General features: G+C 38.7%; 1 protein-coding gene across 1 annotated transcript; it reads right to left on the minus strand.

Annotated features, from left to right (window-relative positions):
* Positions 1-44: 44 nt before the first annotated feature.
* xkrx (XK related X-linked) lies at positions 45-12132 on the minus strand. The gene is made up of 3 exons (XM_041990820.1): positions 11109-12132; positions 4682-4941; positions 45-1727 (listed from the first exon to the last, which is right to left on the minus strand). The coding sequence occupies exons 1-3, from the start codon at positions 11459-11461 to the stop codon at positions 862-864; spliced, it is 1479 nt and encodes a 492-aa protein (XP_041846754.1). The 5' UTR covers positions 11462-12132; the 3' UTR covers positions 45-861.
* Between the last annotated feature and the right edge of the window lie 8201 nt (positions 12133-20333).

Here is a 20333-nt window from a genome sequence, read left to right on the forward strand (position 1 = left end):
ATAAAGTTTTATTGTTCAGGAGGCAAGAATGTTTAAATAAGAGGCAGAGTTGTGTAATTTTATTTAAGGTTCAAGTAGTACAATAATAGTCAAGGCACTATATAACAAACTGGACAAAACATAAAAAAAAATAAACAAAGCACTTTAATAAAGTACAAGCTCAGTGTCAGTCTTGTTAATGCAAAAATATTAAGATTAATTCTGTATATCCTATTTGCAACAGAAAAAACACTGATATTAAGAACTCTTTTTTTTTTTTTAATAAAACAGTAAATTCTCAGCAACATTGATCATGTTTTCATGTTTCCTTTAGTTTTTTTCCACATCACTAAAACCTGCTTTTCTCAATTCAAGGCAACTGGACAGTGAACAAGAAATCCTTATTGTTAGTAGTTTCGTACGAGGAAGATAAATAAATCTTTTGACCTTTTCCTTTCTTCCTGCTGCGTGTTTGCTTTCTGATTAGTGCAGATGCAAACGTGTGAATGGGCTTTCATGGAGAACATGGAAACCCTGAGAGGAAGTAAACTGAGTATCTCATGGTTAGTGTTTCAGGATATGTTCAGACACACTTGGCACATTTCCCTTACACCTGGCTCAGTGCTGCTCTCTCAACAGTGGCCTTTGTGCAACGCTGCATATCTCTACATGCTACATTCTTTGGTAGGCTGTGGCTTTGTGGTGCTCCTTGTATGTAATAACCCTCCATATTAGCAGGAGTCTACTTCCATCCCTCTCTAAATCCTAAAAGAGCAGTTTTGTGCACTTGAGAGAAAAAAGGCAAAAGTCTAAAACATGCTCTCTCTTGAAAAAAAACACAAAATAGTTGTAGCTTGTGTTTGACTGTTCAAGGCCTCGTTCTCAAGCTGCCTCCATCATGTCATCGAGAATAGCAGTCTCCTGCTCTCCCAGCTGACTGGTGAGGTCAGGAGGATGTGAGTTTTGAGGGTCCCGCAGCTCAAGTGGCTCTTCTGGCATCAGCACCATGGTGGCAGCTGTGGAGTATGAAGGTGGCATGTTTGCCTGCCTCCCCCGCTGTCCAGTCCTGCCTTTACGGCAACAGACGCAGTGTAGGCAGTCATGGACGTTGTATTTGAAGAGGCGCCTGCAAGGGTGGCAGAACTGGTGGAAGAGCAGCATGAAGAGCACAGCCAGGCTGTAGCAGATCAGCAGCTGGACAACCAGCAGGGGCGCACACACATACTCATAGAAGTCTGACTTGAAAAAGTACCAGAGCGTGATGAGGAGGAAGTTTTCAACAAAGCGTCCAGAGTAGTACATGGCCAGGCGGCCCCAGCCCTGCCTCCTCTCGATCAGCTCTTTATGGGTGAGGTCAAGTTGCACCGCCGACCAGCAGAAGACGTTGATGCAGGCGTAGAGCAGTGTGAACATGCACAGGACGATCGTGGTGCCGAGTTTAGAGAAGTTGTTTTCCACACCTTCAATAAGTGAGCCTTTTTTGGCCCAGAATTCAGCCCAGGGGAGGAAGAAGAAGAACAGCAGGTTGGCCATGCCGACCAGGATCACCCAGTGAGTGAGAGCCGTGCTGAACAGGACCAGAGCGGTGACCCGGGTGGCAATCTCCAAACCTCTCCAAATAATCATGCACAGGTAAGCCGCAGGACGGAGTCGAACTTTGTAGTCATCGTATCTGATCTGGATAGCCAGAACGTTGCAGACAAGAGCGCCATATGTGATGGAGATCAGGGTAATGATCATCAGGGCCACTGTGAAGACAGACAGAGACTATTAGACTTTACATAAACAGCCAAACTATTAAAAAGGCTTACCACGACATAGATAGCTTAGTCTTTTTGTTAAATAATGACAGTGTAATCTGTTGTTCATCTCAGGACATGGAAAGGACAAGATAATTTTCCTATGTGTAAAACCTTAGATTTTCCTTCCTTTTCTACTTTACTTTAACAATTCCCTTGTAGAATAGTTCAGATTTCCTAGAGTTTTATCCTTCCACTAAAGCAGCGTTTAGATGATTTTCAGGTAGATTTGAGCTTTTATCAGTGGTAGGCGTAACTAAATAACAGCGACTTGTTATAAAAATGGGTGTGCCTCAAATTTCCCAGCAGAACATTACTCACTGAAAAGCTTTGAAATACATAAAACTCTGAACCCAATCACCATGTCAGAAGTTCAGCCCTTTCAGAGAATCAACAGAGTATACAACACAAGTGGCTAACCTTTGAACTGTCTTACCCTACTGTTTTTCTCTGAAACACTGCAGATATCTTCTTATATTCTGCTTACCTGGTAGGGTTTTATATTTGACTTTTTACTTTGTCATAAATTATAATATAATATGAAATAATAACATGGTTTGGATCATATCAAGATTTGGGAGACCAGGAGTGATCCAGCATTATTTGTCAATCCAATTCAAAACACATACTGTATCTTGGTTTTTTAATCTGAATACCCAAATGTATCACGGTCTCTGCTTTCTACATTCATCTGGCTTTTTTTTCATGTTTTTTTTAATAAGTTTTCATCTGCAGTTTTGTACCAGAGAGAAAGAACAAGGACTTTTCATGATCACCCGCTACGAAAGGCTGAAATTATGCGGTGTTCTCTACACAGTTTGTGCTGTCACAAATTTGGTTTTAAGTGATAAACCGTGTGTCTAAAGCTCTGACATGTCTGTTCAGAGGGAGTTTGTGCAAGTAACTCGTTGTGACAGAGTAGAGCTACGTTGGCTCATGCTCTCCTGATCAATATTAAACTATGTTTTTTCATTTACTCATCAATCTTTCTGTGTCCTTTTACATTTTTTGAAGACTTCAGTTTCTGTATTTTCTCTCTTTTTATTTATTTTTGTTTTATTTTTTTAATGGGTTAAAATGAGTTAAAATTGTGGTGTTACAGGTAACTTTTTTAAACACAATCACATGTAGGCTAACTGGAAATCACAGGTGTAGTTAAACTCTTCTTGACGACATGCTTTCTGACTCATTGGTCAGCAGTAAGAGGTGAATTCCCATGTGTTGTTATAGTTATAAGTCTATCTATTGTGTTGTGTATCTATTTTGAAACCTGCACTGTCAAATGGAAAAATGTCTTTGGTTGTTTGCATGAAGCAACACCTTCAGTGTTAAAATAATAAGAAAGATACATTTACTCTGGGGCGATGACAGGGAGTTGTTAAACATTTAATTGACATTAAACACACTTAAGACAAGGTTTTCTAGAAATAGCTTTGCTTGCTCTTAAAACATGTCAATCAGGCTACATTTTTCTTGGCAAGCTTTGTTAAAATAAGCTAAACATATTAAAAGAGATAAAAATAAACTTATTGAATGAGGAAACTGCGCATGCAGTAGATCAGAGAAATGTCTAATTTACCAAAAGGGATTAAGTTGTACTTTATACTAGGCTGAGACAAGGAGAGATTGGACAACGATGAATCTTGGAGGACGCTGTGGCACCTTCTGCTCGCCATAGATGGTGCACCCTTAAACCAAACAGGACTGGGTCTTTGTGTCGGCAACTTAATTCTCCCAGTCCCAGCAGTGCATATAGCTGTTATAATTTCAGTTTCAGTTTTCAGAAAACAGCTTGGCCAAAGACGTAACAACTGATACATGTTAACCAAAAGCAACACACACAGACAAAGACCATCTCACTTCGTGCAGGCAAGCAAAGTACCATTTTACTCATAACTGTCCCACATTCTTGGGTATACGACGATAAATTATGGGGGTATTTTCCTATCTTTAATCAAGAGCATAAGTGTTTGCTGTGAGAGCAAAATTTCTGGTTTTCATGCTCAAATATAATCTTGCTCTCTCAAAACTCTGATCTCACACTCAGAAAGTTCCCTCTTGCTTTCAAATATATTGTTCTTCCTTTCAAAACTCTGCGCTCAGACCAATAATTACGCTCTTGATTAAAGATAGGAAAATACCCCATATAAATCTGAGTAAAACAATAAAATAATTGAAAAAAAAGAGCTGAAATTCCACTTGATGAGAATAATCTCCATAAAATGTACTTTGCTCCAATATTTCTAGGTCGCAACAACATTTTCATACAGTAGGCTACTTTGTCTTTTATGTGTTTTTTTTTTTACAATAAAACTATCATGCTATAACGTGACATGGTCCTTTTTTTTATTTGGGTAACAACTCTATGGTACCGTAGGTTGGCGATTTAAAAAAAAAAGTTTTGAATTAAATAATTCAACTGCAAAGAAATTATGTTACAGTTTGCACATATTTTAATTTGTATTAAATATGTCCACAGTTTCGCAAAAAGGTTTAAGTTTCAAAAACAACCATAAATTTCAAGTGAGGACTTGCAACTAACTTTTTACACAGAGGAATATTGTGTCTATTTGTACTGTAGTGAAAGAAACTGTAAAAATGCAAATTTGTGGTTGCGTTTGTTTTCATCTGTGAGCGTTGGTCCATAGAGGATCCGATATCTGCTTATCTAAATGCGTCCAATAAAAGTAAAAAATGTCCAAGAAATCTGCAGTGTATGATTTCAATTTTCCACACTTAGTTTGTAACATTAACACTGCCAATCTCAAAGAAAATCATCATTTGCAGAGACATTTCAACCTCATGAAGAATAGCAACTTGGATGTAATATTGTATTGATTTCTTAAAAATATAGGGAGTATTTTTGGAGCAAAATCCTGAACCTAACACAGAGTGTTCCTTACATCTTGCAGGCATGATGTATTTCTCCTGAATGGTGGCATACAGCTGGAGGGTGAGTTGAGGTGTAGAGCCCAGGAAAGCTTGGATGACGGCTGTGCGCTTGAAGGCGTTCCTGTGTGTGGCCAGCGTGCGCGCTGACTGGCCGACCTCCAGCTCCATGGGCGTCTGCTTCCCCTTCTTTAAACTGATCTTTCTGGAGATGGTTACATAAGGCTCTTCCTTTTTACCTGCCTTAAAGTACACCACCAGAGCTTCAAAACACCTGAGGGGAAAAATGTGAAGAGGCAGTTAGACAGACTTTAGATTTTATCACCAACAGGGGGCAGTGCCATGTTATGTTAAAGATACAGATCACAGACCAGGGGAGAAACATTCTGTGAACATATAAGGGCAACAGAACAAAAAACAGCAGAAATACAGGTATTAGGGGTTATTTGTCAGAAAATGGTTAGTTTAGTAACGTTAACTGTGGCATTTTTGCATATCACTGACTAAATATTCTTATTTGAAATGCAAGTTAAGGATCCCATTAAAGAGTTCCTTGCACATCACAACCAAACTCACACAAGCTCATCAGATTCCAGCAGAGGGCAATCAGCAATAAGGAAACATGGCCTGAACAAATTCACTGAAAATCTCTGGGTGTGGCTCCCTTAACTTTGCAAGGTAAATGCTCTCTGTTTGGTCTCAGGAGACAGCAACAGCAGTCAGACCGGTTTTACTATGACAAGGGTCCTGTGCTAGTAATACTGCTCACTTAAAGGAAGTAAACCAAATATTGAAAGGGGGGGGGGAAACCCTACAAACATTATCCACGCCATTTCAAAGCCAAGCACACAATCTGTAACAGTAAACCTACTTTAACTGAAAGAGCAAGTTTCCACTTTCTATCAACAAGGTAACACCTCATTTAATGTAGTTATATTCAGTTAAAATTACCTGAAACTCAACGCAATGTGCATACATGCATTCAGAACACAAACACAGCCCTCTGGAGATTCCCACTGCAGCACTAAATCTCACATTACTGTGCAGGAATGCGATGCTACTGTTGCTATGGCTGCTTGTCGCAAGAAGGCTTCCATACTTGTTCCTGAACTTGGTTTGACCCAGTCTTCACAAGCTGGCAGGACAGATCTTGTTGTTATTTGCTAGCAATGCTTTATCTAACACATACTTGTTTCCTTTACACTAATAGCCACAGGAAGATGAGGATTTTTGGCGCTACTGTATAAGGTTCACAGCAGAATCACAAAGAAGGCACAAAAACCTGATTTAGGGCCCATTCACACCAGCCCTTTTTGATTTGAACCTGTCTCTTTGCTCAGAAAGTCCGCTTCATTTAAGGTTTTGTGAATGTCCAAACGAATTCTGATTTGAATCAAAGAAGCGGACTGGGTCCGTTTACAAACGCAAGCCTCTTTCTGTTTCAAGAGGACCAAATATAGGAAGCGGACTACAAAACACAGTGCATTGTGGTTTCAGCACACAGCATCGTGGGTAAACACAACCCAAACAAAGGTGCATGAGGCAGCTCTGGACAGGAGAAATAGGTCATGGTCAGATGTGGAAGAATTAGGTAAAAGTTCTGACATAATTATGATCAACCAAAAACCACTAGGGTCGGATGCAGCTACATATTTAACTGTTATGTACCAGAAACAGAAGTTGTTCTGCATTAACCAATAGATTAATAAGTTTTCTTCTTCATCTGTTGTCTTGTTTTCTTCAGTAATTCTTGGTGCTGCACCACCTCTGGTGGAAAGCAGAACAAATTATTTAAAAAGTTTAAAGACTATCCTGGAGTGAATGCACCCTTATTTTCACCCTTTGCCTGGAAGCCTGGCAGCACAATAGCCTGAGTACACAAAATGATAGTACTGAACTCTAGCCAGCATGCACTTAAAAGTTTGTAGAATAACTGAGAGGCAGACTGGATTTCACTTGGGGAATCAAAATCACAACACAACAGATGAATGCATTAGCCAAGAGAATCAATGTCTTTCAAAGGTAGAATTGTACAGAAAGACAGGTGGAAACACGTTTTCTCCCTCTGTGAATGGGTACAGCAGCACTGTGTAACAGATCCACATACTTCTACATACTACCACATAATACTGATTTTTCTCTGTTTCAAGTGAAACATTCAGGAAATTCTTTCAGCAGGTCTTTAGCAAGATCATCCTGTTTTGGTCTCTCAAGATTACCCCATCAGGCTCACTGTCATGGACTCGTCACACTGCGAGGTTTGCACCAGACAACAAGAAGCAGCTCTGCATGCTGAGACTGGTCCAAACTGGCAGGCTAATTAAATGACGTTTGTCAATGCTTTGAAAAACAGTCCAATACCCACAGAGACAAGTCAGGGCACAGTCCACCCTCTAACCTGTCCTTAAAGTTTTTATGAGTGAGAATACAGCCACATTAAGATAATTTCAAGCAGGACGCTAGATATGAACACTGTATATTGTTATCTGTCAACATCATGAGCTGAAATTCCTCATTTGACAGCAGATATGGTGTGTTTGTGCAACCACAAGATCAGCAGTTACAACATCCCTCAGTCACACAGGAAGCATCCAATCTGAGCAAAGAGGCAGCAGAAGTAATTTTAGAGCAGCACAGCAGAGAATGAGAACATTACAGACTGAACAGAGTGATCTGTAGTGAAATAACAACCCACTCAGTGTTATGTTACAAGGCTGAAACAGACCTTAAAGATGTGGTGTAACTGATGTATTAAAAAAGGGTTCATATCTCTAATGTAGCCACTCATTGTTGCACAGACCAAAATATATTTCATGATTAATGTTTTTTTGTTTGTTTTTTTTTGTAAAGTGGCATAAAAACGAAAGATGCGTGGAGTGAAAACAGGCGTGCAGTTGACGGATGCACCTGCTTTCGGTTTAAGGTGCTTCCTTTCTTTGGCAGGATCAAGCTACATATATCTGCTTCTGTTTAATGGGTGAAAGCTGCTTCAGAAAAATGATTACAGCTGTGACAAAATCTTTCTCCAGCACTGGTTTAAACCCACTGACTTTGCCCTGAAACTGACAAGATCCATTTACATTTAATTTTGTTGAGTTGATAAAACAAATTTATTTAATGTGCAGTTACTTTCATTTCTATTCTGATGTTTGGTGAGATGTAACAGGAAGAACCAACATTAAGTGCACTGGTCAGGTTTTGGACCCTTGTGTGCCTTCAGAACAGCTTCAATGATCCTCAGCACAGATTACACAAGCCTGTAGAAATCTGTCAAACACCATTCTGTCAAAACAACTAGTATTTGGAGTATTTGATGATGGTGATGGAGAATACTGTCTAACATTCAAGTCCAAAATATGCTCAGCTGGTCTGGGATCTGTTGACCATAAAAGGTCAAAGTCCACAATTCACAGCAATTTTAAACACACTCATGAACATGGACTCCGTCATCCTGGAGGAGACATCCTATCAAAAAAGAAACAGATTGATCAGAACAGCTTTGTGTTTTTTTATGTGGTGTTTTTTGTTTATTTTTTTGCTTATTCATTATTACTATTTGCTATGTTTAAGATGTCTGAATAAAGTGTTTTTCATCATCATCATCAATTGAAACGGCTATCTGCACCAAAGACATTTGGGAACATTTCTAAAGACCTACACTACCGTTCAAAAGGTTGGGGTCACTTCCCTATTGAATCCCATGGCAAAGTGACCCCAAACTTTTGAACGGTAGTGTAATCTGAAATCGCTGCAGTTTCCTCTTCCTTATAACACAACAGACTGTCATGAATAAGTTTGCCCCTCTGCAAGTTTCATAATGTTGAACCATCAGTACTTTTTAATTCCTAGAAACTATAAGCAGGCTGTAACTTGGTTCTATCAATGTGAGTAGAGCTGCAGATGTTCTGTCTCCTCCAATGCTGCTTTACCTCTAATGTGTTAATGAATAATTATGAACTCAATGTTGAATCCCAGATGCCACAAGCTTGCTCCAGTTACAGTGGGAACTCCAATGCAAGTAAATACTTACTGCATGCATTACTTTTTGACTTGATTTGTGAAGTTCAAAAAACATTCATCACAATTAGTAAAGTAGTGCTACTACTACTTGGTAAAGCAGTGAGTTTTATGCATCACAGAACTAACAGATTTATATCATACTTGCTCATGCAGCATTCATGGTCATTCATTCAAAGCTCTGACTTTGATTCATCTGTAGCTTTTCATATATAATTTTATCAGAATCTTTATAACATATCACATTTTTGGTACACACTGAAAGCTGAACCCAAACTCAAACCAGTCATATCCCTTTTGGGCAGATTTTCTCTTGCTTAACATTCTTTATGACAGCAAACCTGCAACTGAAGACAAGGTTAAAGTCTTTGTCTTGTAAAAAAAACAAAAAACAAAACACACCCTTCAAATACCTCTTACAGCGCTATAAATTCACTGTTTATGAATCAAAGTTCAGGAGGCAAAAAGGAGCAGTTCTGAATAAAGCACAAATCTCCGCCTTCATCTTTCTACATGAGTCACCATCCGAGGTATCTCAGCTAAGATCAACTGATTGCGCTGCAAACTGACAAAACTTGATCTGACATAACCGTTTCCAGGCTTGTAAAGTGTTGTTGTTTATCTTTCTTGATTCTTATAGGTTAATCGCTGTATCATTTCCAAGAAACCTTTCTGGGAAGATTGACAGCCTTCCCTGGTCCTCCCACCCATCCAGTCAGCTGTCTGGTAGCTCTGCAGCACAGAGGCCTCTGGGTGCTGTTGTCCCAAAATAAGGTCATACAAGTCATAAGCATGAGGGATGTTATTGGGTCAGTTACCAGCACTGCAGAGCAGCTTCAGAATCTAGACAGTAGTGCTTTACATCCACAATGTCAGGGACACTTTACATTCAACGAAGACGGGAGAAGCTTTTTGGTTTGCGTTCTACCACTGTTCAGCATGCTTGACGATGTGGGAGGTTTTATTTTTAGTTATACAGCCTGTTCATCATTCTGGATAAGCAGTCCATCTGGACTGTGATCCAGTGCAGATAAACTGGTTAAAACAAAGTTATGATAATGGTGAATCAATCAACATTAAACTAGAACATCCTCCTGCCAGCTCTAAAAGATCACTGCAGGGCTTTAATGCACTCTGCAGACATTTGTCTCCCATTCACCGACAAACTGTTAATGGAAACTGAAGCTGAATGTCCACATGGACTTAATTGTGTCTTCAACGTCCAAAAACAGACTATGGAAGCATTTGGCTCCTCAAGTTTAATCCATTATCATTTTTATTAGAAAGGATGATAAATTTATTTCTAAAACTCTTCTGCTGATAAGCTAATCGATTCTTGTTGGCAGCTTTACTCAATTAACGAAAAGCTGCAGTGTCATGGCACTTTTATGAAAACAAATGATGTCAGCTCGTGTCCAAAGATCTGTGCTGCTGAATGGAAAGAGGAAACTTCAAAACCAAATAAGATGGACAGAGGTAAAAATGGACCAATAACAAAAACACTGAACATTTGCTGAGCCTGATTTTAAAACTCCATTTGATTAATTCTCTGAAATGTCTTTAATGTTTCGTAATAAACACATGTAAGCATAACAAACAGACGGTTCAGATGTGTATAAGGCCTAAAACTTGTTCAACTGATTATGCAGCCATCTGAGCTGAAAGATGTGCAAACCAAGCAACCACAATCCATACAGATGCAATTTGTGGTGGTTGTCTCCATCTTTGTATCATGCAGGTCTTTTGAACCACCTTGGAGTCTCTTTATATTATTTAATGTTTGTTCAATTTCCCCATTATGGTCACTTTTATATTAATTTTCATCATTTCACAGTTGATGGTATTCATCATTTTCCTCACCAAGGTAATATTGCATGTCCTTGTAGTCCTTTTGTACTTCTTGCTGCCTGTTTTGTGTCGTGTTTGTCTCTTTGCACCTGTTTTTGTCTTATTACAGACACCTTTTCAAATTATTTATGGTTCCATGTCTTTGTCTTTGAGGAATCATTTAAGTTTTTAGCATCTCTACTTGTTGTGGATCATATTTTATGACAAATTCTCACCATTTTCATCTCCTTCTGGACATGCTGATTAATATTTGGTTGTTTTGTCACATAGCCTATGATTTTTAATAATCTTTTATGATTATTATTATTATTATTATTATGATTATTATTATTATGCAGATTGCTGATTTCGTACCACTTTCTTTTCCTGTGTCAGTCAAAAGTTTGACCACACATTTAAAATAATTTTCAGTTAGGTGTGTCCAAACATTCAGTGGCTTAGCCTATGACTCTTTGGCTCCCATGTGTCTGGTAACCTGCTATTTCCACAAGTACATTAATCTATATATATATACACACATTTTTTAAGGTCTCTTAAGATTGTGCCTTTCAGTTTTACCATTGGACCTTCACCTACCGGATGACGGGACCGAGTAGCAGCAGATGCAGAAGGAGAACCATTGGTCGGTCCCGGCCCAGATCCCTATGGATGAACGTCAGAGTCAACTGGATGAGCACAGCAGGCAGCAGCATGAAGGCGATGGTGAAGCCCATCCAAATGACATCGTCGGTCTTGCGGTACAAGCTGCTGAGCACGGCGGCGGTAACAAACTCGGCTAAGTACAGCAAGGTGGCCACCACAACGCTGAGCGGAGGATGGACCCGGCCGTGGTTGATCACCAGCATGACCTCGCTCTCCACCACAGACGATGGCTGTTCCACGTCTGTGATCTCCCTGTCCTGTTCCTCCTCCACAGCCATTTCGCACATATTGGTATTGTTAATTTTTATGTTAGAGCCACGCAACTAGAAAGCGCAGTGCTGTTGAAGCGAACTGTCATCTAAAACACAACTTTCTGTTACATTTTTTTTTTACTTAATGCGCCGTCTTTCCCAACTTTCCACCAAGTCGACCATTGTTAGTTTCTCATTGTAGTCAACCTCGCTTCCCCGGTGAGCCACCACGCCTCTGTAGGTATACAATAACCATTTAGAGGGGTTTTATTTACGGTCGTTGTACGTGGCGTTACCGTCCTGCTTGACCACTTCAGTGCAGAAGGAATCACCTCAATGTCAGCTCTGAGCCCTGCGCTGTCAGCTGCAGGTCAGGATCGGGAAAGTTCAGCCTTGTAACACAATCAATTCCACAGATAGCCCACGCAGGCGGCCATCGTCCACGCTCGGAGGTGATCTGCAGCATCAATAAGCTCGTTGTTCTAGACTATAAACACGCAGAGAAGCGTAACAGCGGGCCGCCAGTGTCTGGGACTTTCAGAGTCAGCTACTTGCTAGTGCTGTCAACTGGGTCGTGTTTTCACCGTTGATTCAACAGCTGCGTCAAGGCGGACAGAGAAGCAGAGCCAGACCGGAAATGACGACTTATTTTCAAAATGACACACAAATAAATATGAAAGGCTAAACTATAAAAAGTAACCGAAAGCCACCTTTATGCTACGTGCATATACACGCACTTAATAGCACGAAAAATGTTTTCTTCTATCTACTCAGAAATGGAAAACATATCTTACATACAATAACCCAGAGACAAACATATATGGTGGCTTCAATTTGACTCGGAAGTCGGATCTGGGAACATGAAAAAATAAACTTGCGGCGCTGTCACCATGGAAACTTGATCAGCTCCAGTTGACAGGAAGTTTTTTTTTTCTTCCGGTGGTGTCCCCAGTGGTAGAGAAGAGGTGTGTCCCCATGTGTGTCCCACTTCAGGGTCTGCACATTCCTCAGTAGTACACTCACAGATACTGCAATATTAAAAATCCTCAACAACTCAGTATATGTAAGGTGAAGACATTTTCATTCACTAGTTGGAATACAAAGTTAGTGTAATTGTGGGTCCATTCCTCATAAAATATTGATTTATTTTTGTATTTAATATTTGTTATTAGAATTCACAGATTTATGTGGGGAAAAAAATATGTTTGTAGAAAAATGATAATGCCTGTGTGTGAAAATGACTCAATAGGAATTCTGCTGACCTCAAAATCACATTTAGGAAGGAATTCTATTTCTCCAATGTGATTAAAAAATAAGGTTTTGGAATTATGTACCATAATTTATGTTTTGTCTCTGATTAAATGTTTGATCCAGTTCAGCTTGAATATCACGTTTGATATATTAAAATCTAACATATTTAAATAGCTTTATTAAACAGGTTTCTTTTTAGATAACGAGATCATTTATTTTTCTAGACAAAGTTATAAAATGCAGAATTTACTTTTATATGACTAATTTAGGGAACATCTATTACTTTAGCAGAATATACCAAGCCAGACAATCCCTCTGTTTTAGATAAAAGGGTTCTAACTTTCAGTGCTAGATCTTTCATGAGCCACAGTACAAATCGATTTTTAATTTTTGAAATTAAATGCTGAAATTGTATATTACCCTCTCAGACTGATACTGACAAATACTGACTTCTGTATAATTTACATTCTCTCTGACAGGGATACCTTCCATTTCTTTATGGACACCACCCTCGTTGAGAGGGAACATGGCACATTTTTTTGTTTAGAGTAGGACTTGATACTTCAGAGAAAGCATTAATACAGCTGATAGCTTCTTTATTTTCTTAACGGGAACTTATCTTTCATGAAGATGGCTGTATCATTTTCTAGTTTACAGCGTTTAATTTCCTGACCTGATATGGTGATCCCTTCAAATGTGTCATTTTGTATAAGCATTTCTAGAATTTGCATCACTAATAAAAACAAGCATGCTGAAGCAGGATCTCCTTGTTTAATAACCTGAGAAATAGGAAATCTCAGAGTAGTTCCCCACAAAACTTTAACCAAACCATTACAGTAATTTTATAATATTTAAATAAATTGCAGTCATGCAATCAAAAATTTTTGGAAGAACTGACCAAAATTTAGATAGCACAAAACATCAAATAAGAATTGGTGGTTAACAGTATCAAAAGCTCAATAGATGTCAATAACAAAATACAGCTGTTTTCAGTTATTTAATCCCTATAATCAATCAAGTCCAAAATTAACTTAATATTGCTACTTATATGTCTTCCTTCCATAAAGCCTTATTGACAGTCATCTATAATAGCATTCAAGCAAAATTGAAGTCTTTTTGCACAAATATGAGATAGTATCTTCACATCATTGTTAATTAGTGTGATTGGGCCCCAATTTGCAATGGATTCTTATATATATATATATATATATATATATATATATATATGGTTGCATCTGTTGGTCTGAATGTTTTATTTATATCTGTTCCTTGTATAATTGTTTGAGTTGAGGACCCCCTCGAAAATGAGATGATGCACATCAAGGGGTTATCCTTCAGATAAAACATTTTAAATTTGAATAACAAACCCTGGCTCACCATTGACCTAATAAAGCTGCTAAAGAAAAAAAAAGAAAGCCTTCACGAATGAAGACAGGGAGTTATTGAAGACAACACAAAAACAAATCAAAACAAAATAAATAAGTGCAAGAGAACTACAGGAAAAAGTTAGAAAGCAGCTCCAGCAGAACAATGTGAGGGAAGCGTGGTCAGGAATGAAAAAGATCACTGGCTTCAAGTTAAAGGGGGATCATATTGATGGAGGTGTGGAAAAAGCCAATGAGCTGAACATGTTCTTTAAAAGGTTCAGCTCAGCACCTTTTCCACACCAGCCTGAGTCAGAAACGAGTTCCTGTGCTGTGGAAAACATCCGGCCTTGTTCCAGTACCTAAAAAATCCCAACCAAATTACCACAGACCAAACCAAACAAATTCGTAGTGTCTTGTCCTTAGATAGTTTTCGGTTTCTTTTTTTTTAATCAGTCACATTATCTGTCACTCATATTTGACATGTCTTCCGTGTTTGTCTAAAGAAGATGAAACGACTACTGTCGAAACATGTCAGGTATGTGTGGGATAAAAATGACTACAGACCAGTTTTCCTAACATCTTACATCATAAAAGTCCTTGAGAGACTGTTATTGGCTCACCTCAAAAACCAAGTGGGCATTTTTCAGGACCCATTACACATTATTTTGCACATCTTAATGGGCTTGGGGTTGAAGGGGGGTCATCATCTACCTGCTTCAGACAGCCTACTCTCACCTAGACCAATCAGGCAGCACTTTGAAGATCATGTTCTTTGATTTCTCAAGTGCTTCTAATACAATTCAACCTGCTCTGTTAGTTGAGAAGCTCCATAAATTACGGGAGCATCCACCTGGATTTATGAATACCTGGAAACAGACCACAGTTTGTGTGTCTGAGATGGTTGTCAGGAGCACAGGAGCACCACATGTTAAACTTTCATTTTTACTTTCACTTGCCAGCACTGAGGTGCTGATGCATGCTTTTGTTTCTAGTAAACTAGATTATTGGAATGTCCTGCTCTCTTGTCTTCCCTGTAAGAGTATTTTTAACCTACAATTACTCTAGAACTCAGAGGCACATGTTCTGACGAGGACCAGAGGGCGGGAACACATTAAACCAGTTTTAAAAATGCTGCATCAGCTCCCTGTGCGTTTCTGGATAGATTTTTTTAGGTTCTTTTGCTAGTTTATAAATGTGTTCATAGTCTAGGGCCTATTTATCTGACCTCCATTTAAATTATTAGCTCCTGGAAACCCTGAGGTCCTCTGGTAGCGGTCTTTAAATTATTCCCAAAGTCAGAACCAGAACTGATGGTGAGGCCTTATGATCAGGTGTGTGTTTTTAAAAACTGTTAGTTGCTCTATGTTTTAATGTAGAGCACTATGTGCTACTTTTTGTATGAAAAGTGCTTTATAAACAACATTTGGTTTGATTTGATCTGATCTCACTCACTGTTCACCTCACACTTCCAATCGTGTCAGACACGTGACCTAACTTGACGACACGCCCCCCTGCGCCGTGTTGGTTGCATCTTGTATATCAGCAAGCAAGACAACGAGCAGTACTTTCATTAAACCATTTTAAAACCCGTTTACTCAGTCGCCAGTATAGATAAAAAGAAGAATGATGAGAGGATACTGTACAGGGACAAGCTTATCAAGGAGACCTGGGATCGGTATTTGGCCAAATTGTCAACAATCAATAACGTAGATCCTTATGACCTCAAAGCTAAGGAATGGAGCTCCAATGCTACATTACTACCTCCAACCTCATCGCTGGACATAACAAGCTACCTCGTTTATGGTACCAGTGTTTACACGTATGAACATTTCAGAAACTACAAATCTCTGGAAGCTCATGGACATTTCAGGAATGGCTGGGTGCAGGATCTGTTCACACTTCCACCGCAGGGCTGCACAACACAGTCTCACTGCAAAGGTAAGCTCACCTGCTGTTAGTGAAGTTATGACTGGTGGTTAGGGTTACTTTACTTGTTTTGTCTGATTTCTTTACTTATTTAAACTCTGAGCATAAATGATTCATGTGCATTATAATGTTGCAAAAGAAACTTCATATTTATATTACATAACTCAGAAAAATATTTAAATGATCTAATAATCCTACCACATGTTCATACAACATAATTACTCAGCTAATATGTCAGTCTGGCATCAGCCTGTAAACCAGAAACTGTAATAAAATAGACGTCCTTATAAATGAAGCTAAATAAAGCAAACGGTTGAACATTGTTGTAAACGGTTGTTGTCTACAGGTCCTGCACTCCCAGCACCTGACTGACTCTCCACTGAAGCTCTGGGTCATCATGGAGGTCTACAGCATGCAGCAGCTAAAGAAGACTTCTGGATCTGCTCTCATTGTTCCTCTTGTTGACAAATTTGCACATAATTTGCACTGCTTTTAGCACGATTGCACTTTGTATTGTTTCAGCGTTGAAATTTCCATGCAAAGATGTGAAATTCTCTCACTACATTATTTGAAGATATTACGTGATACGTTATTATATCACATGTGCATATTCTCTGTTTTCTTTTATTGAATTTTTATCTGTTTAACGTTGTGCTGCTACTGTTTATTCTGACTGAGAATTAAAAAAAACTTATATGAAAAAGTAAAACTGTCAAGCTTCTCATCTGGTTAACAATCATGTTTTCTATTCAGTGTTTATCTCTACAAGATTTTTAATGTAATTAAAATTTAATGTAATTTTCATTATCAAAACTGACACTGATTATTAATGTGCTTAAGAGGCAACGAAAAGTCAAAATACTTCAAAAATATATTTTTACACACTTTATTATTCATGTTTAAGCCATGTACAAAACCAAAAAAAAGCACACTTTTGCTGCACAAATAATATAAAAAAAAACTTCCAACTGTCTGACTGTACACATACATCATCATCATCATGTGTTATTCTCTGATGAGCTGATCACCATCTTCTCCAGCATCAGGTGTCCTCTTCATGGTCTGTAGCTCTCCAGTGTCTGCATCCTGGTGGACTCATCTCTGCTGCTTGCAGCGTCTCTTTCCTCAGATGATCCGTCTTCTTCGTCTTGCAGAGCGTGCAGCGTTTGTGGGTGTAACTGATGTGTGTCCTAGAAGCAGGGATGGTGCACAATCTGAGCCAGCCTCCATCATTTCTTAAGCTGGTTGACCTGCAATCACATATTTGGTGTTATTAAAAAACTAGTTAACATTGAATGCTTCCATTACATTTCACAATCTGAACCACTTAATCCAACCAGTTAACCTCCCATCAGGTCCCACAGAGCACTCGTGGTATTTACCTGTATCTTTAAAATCATTCACTCTGTGACGTTTTTATATAAAGATGATTAAACAAAATAAACACTGATCAAACACAAACAGATGAACCCATTTCCCTCCCTCTTTGCCTGTAGTTTACAAAAGAAGTTAGCCAATGTGAATATAGCGACTTTAAAAAGCCAAATAAAGTATATTCATTAACATTACTTAAGCAATAAAAAAAAAAAAAAAAAAAAAAAAAAAAAAAAAAAAAAAAACAGCAACAACAAAAACTCTCCTGCTTGCCTTTTATGAAAAAGCCGACAGCAAACACTCAAGGATGGTGGTGAAAGTGATTTACTTAACTTGTCTCTTAACTAGAGTTTGTGGGTTAAGTTGACTTCTGCATCTCATAGAGAGCAGCATTTCTCACTGCAGTTATACACACAGCTAAATCCCAGGCTTGACTGAAGGGTCACTTCACTGAAAATCTGTCAGAAAACACCGTTCTGGTGTGGAGAGAAGGCTAAGTCTGCTGCTAACTAACTATGGAAAAAAATCCAGATTTTCATAAAAATAAATCTCCAGAAATGGAAAATTCAGTTTATCAATTTTATCGATTCTTTTTATCGTGTGACTTAGTATGGCAAAGATTATAACGTAGGCAAAGACGATGAACAGTCATTTACAACGAGGATGCAACCATCATGGCGATCGACTGCAGCTATCCCGAATGTGACGTCAGCTGACACAGACATATACAACTCTGAGTCCTGTCATCTACAGAAATACTCTGATGACTCTGCACTTGTGGGGAGTATCAGTGATGGACAAGAAGCTGAGTACAGAGAACTGGTCAGTCAGTTTGTGAGATGGTGCGGAAACAATCACCTCATCTTGAACACAAAGAAAACAAAGAGATGATTGTTGACTTCAGGACAAACAGGAGTAAACAAAGCACTGTTTACATCCTGGGAGAAGAGATGGAAGTAGCACCAAGCAACACCTGTCCATCTCCTCTCCTCCTCCTCCTATTCCGTGACTGATTCTCAGAAACAAGGTTTGTGGTGTTGCAATAATTACTCACTGTCTTCCCACACACATCACACACCTAGCTGTTTGTGGAACTGAAATGACTCACTTTACATGACTGCATTCGCTTTCATTATTGTCAGTCAGCTGCAGCAACGTTTTTGCCATACTTTGGATATGACAATGAGTGTCATTTAGATGAGATCCTGATACTTTTTACTATGTTCCTGTGAAATGATAAACTACATTTTTACCCTAAATTATAAAAGTATCAATATTTTAAAATGAAAATTGATTCTAAAACATAATTATCTAGAACAGAACTTTATTCTCATTGCAACAAGTGCAACGAAATGACAAATATCTGGTTGCGAAGGCATTAGTATTTCAGTATCAATTGACACACAATGTCTCAGGTGAACTAGTAGAGTGCACCAAGAAAGTGCTGCTTATGGAAGTAAAATCCTATTTATCCTGGGGCCGAATATTGAGTACAGAACACTTTTATATAAAAAATATGCACTGCTTGTCAAAATAAATAAATAATCAAATAAAGTATATCTTATGTTATGTTATCTTATCTTATCTTAAATGCTAATATTTTGTTGGATCACTTTAATGGCAAGCATTTGCAATGACATTGTTTTGATAAACTTATGTAATTCAATTCAATTCAAACTTTATTTGTATAGCCCTTTTCATACATTATCATGCAATACAAAGTGCTTTACAATGTAAAAACATATATTAAAAATGTAAGAGTAGAATAACACAAATGCTATCTACTTTACATTTTGAATCACACACATTCACACACGCACACACACACACACACACACACACACACACCCAAGCGCGCAAACACACAACACAAACAGATGATGCCACTCTTCTTTCATAGAATTAAAACTATTCCTTCTAGTTCCTGTCTCTTTAACTGAAACGGTTTAAGAACAAAGTTTGAGAGAGAGATCTAAAAGACAAGATAAAAGACGATTGGCTTGACACCACTGTGAGGAAGCAATACCTTGGGGACCCATCCACACCATGAGCGCCCCACCAGCAACCACAGAGGCCATCGCCACAGGAGCCGACAAGATCGGGGCAGGCGGGGGCCCCCACCACAGCCACAGGACTGCAATGCAGGGCCCGTCAGCCATCCCGTCCAGGTCGACCCCCGCAGCTACAACCCTGCAGGCCGGAGAGACAGCCCACGATGTGGAGGATCCCCATGAGGGAACACCGGAGCTAGAGGATAAAAGATAAAAAAGATAAAAGCTGAAAATAAAACACAGTATAAGATACTTAAAAGAGCATAAATAAATCAACGTAATAAGAACAATAAAAGAAAATTAATATATATTAAAAAGTCAATTTAAGACCAAGATACAAATGATAAGTGATAAAAATAGACAAAATGGATAAATAGATTAATTAAAATAACTGAATAAATAAACTAATGATATTGTTAGTCAAATAACAAAATGATTAAGAAGTTCAAGTAAAAGCTAAACTAAAAAGATGTGTCTTGAGCCTCTTTTTAAAAGCATCTACAGTCTCTGCAGACCTGAGGCCCTCTGGCAGGCCGTTCCACAGGCGAGGGCCACGATATTGGAACGTGGCCTCGCCATGTGTTTTGGTCCTCGCCTTAGGAATGACCAAAAGGCCGGTACCAGAGGACCTCAGGGTCCGCGAGGGTTTATAGTCTAAAAGCAGGTCAGATAAATAAGAAGGCCCAAGACCATTAAGACATTTATAAACAAGTAAGAGAACCTTAAAATCAATCCTGAAACGCACGGGGAGCCAATGCAGCGATTTTAAAACTGGTGTAATGTGTCACAACATAAATTTCCACTCAAATTCGCATTAAATTAAAGGGCATGAGATGAGACAAGAGTTGAGAGCTGGACTGAATATTACTGGTTGGAGGGAGCTTAGGATGGAGAGAGGTAGGATGCAAGATGGATGCTGAATTAGCCGCACTTCACTGA

The sequence above is a fragment of the Melanotaenia boesemani genome, chromosome 7 (genome assembly GCF_017639745.1).
Source record: "Melanotaenia boesemani isolate fMelBoe1 chromosome 7, fMelBoe1.pri, whole genome shotgun sequence".
Lineage (NCBI taxonomy): Eukaryota > Metazoa > Chordata > Actinopteri > Atheriniformes > Melanotaeniidae > Melanotaenia > Melanotaenia boesemani.

Excerpts from the sequence above, each read along its gene's own strand:
- xkrx (XM_041990820.1), bottom strand. The coding sequence starts at position 11,461 with ATGTGCGAAATGGCTGTGGAGGAGGAACAGGACAGGGAGATCACAGAC. Across the intron at positions 4,942-11,108 it reads CTACTCGGTCCCGTCATCCG|GTGTTTTGAAGCTCTGGTGG; the intron begins GTAGGTGAAGGT and ends TTTTCCCCTCAG. Across the intron at positions 1,728-4,681 it reads ATACATCATGCCTGCAAGAT|TGGCCCTGATGATCATTACC; the intron begins GTAAGGAACACT and ends CTGTCTTCACAG.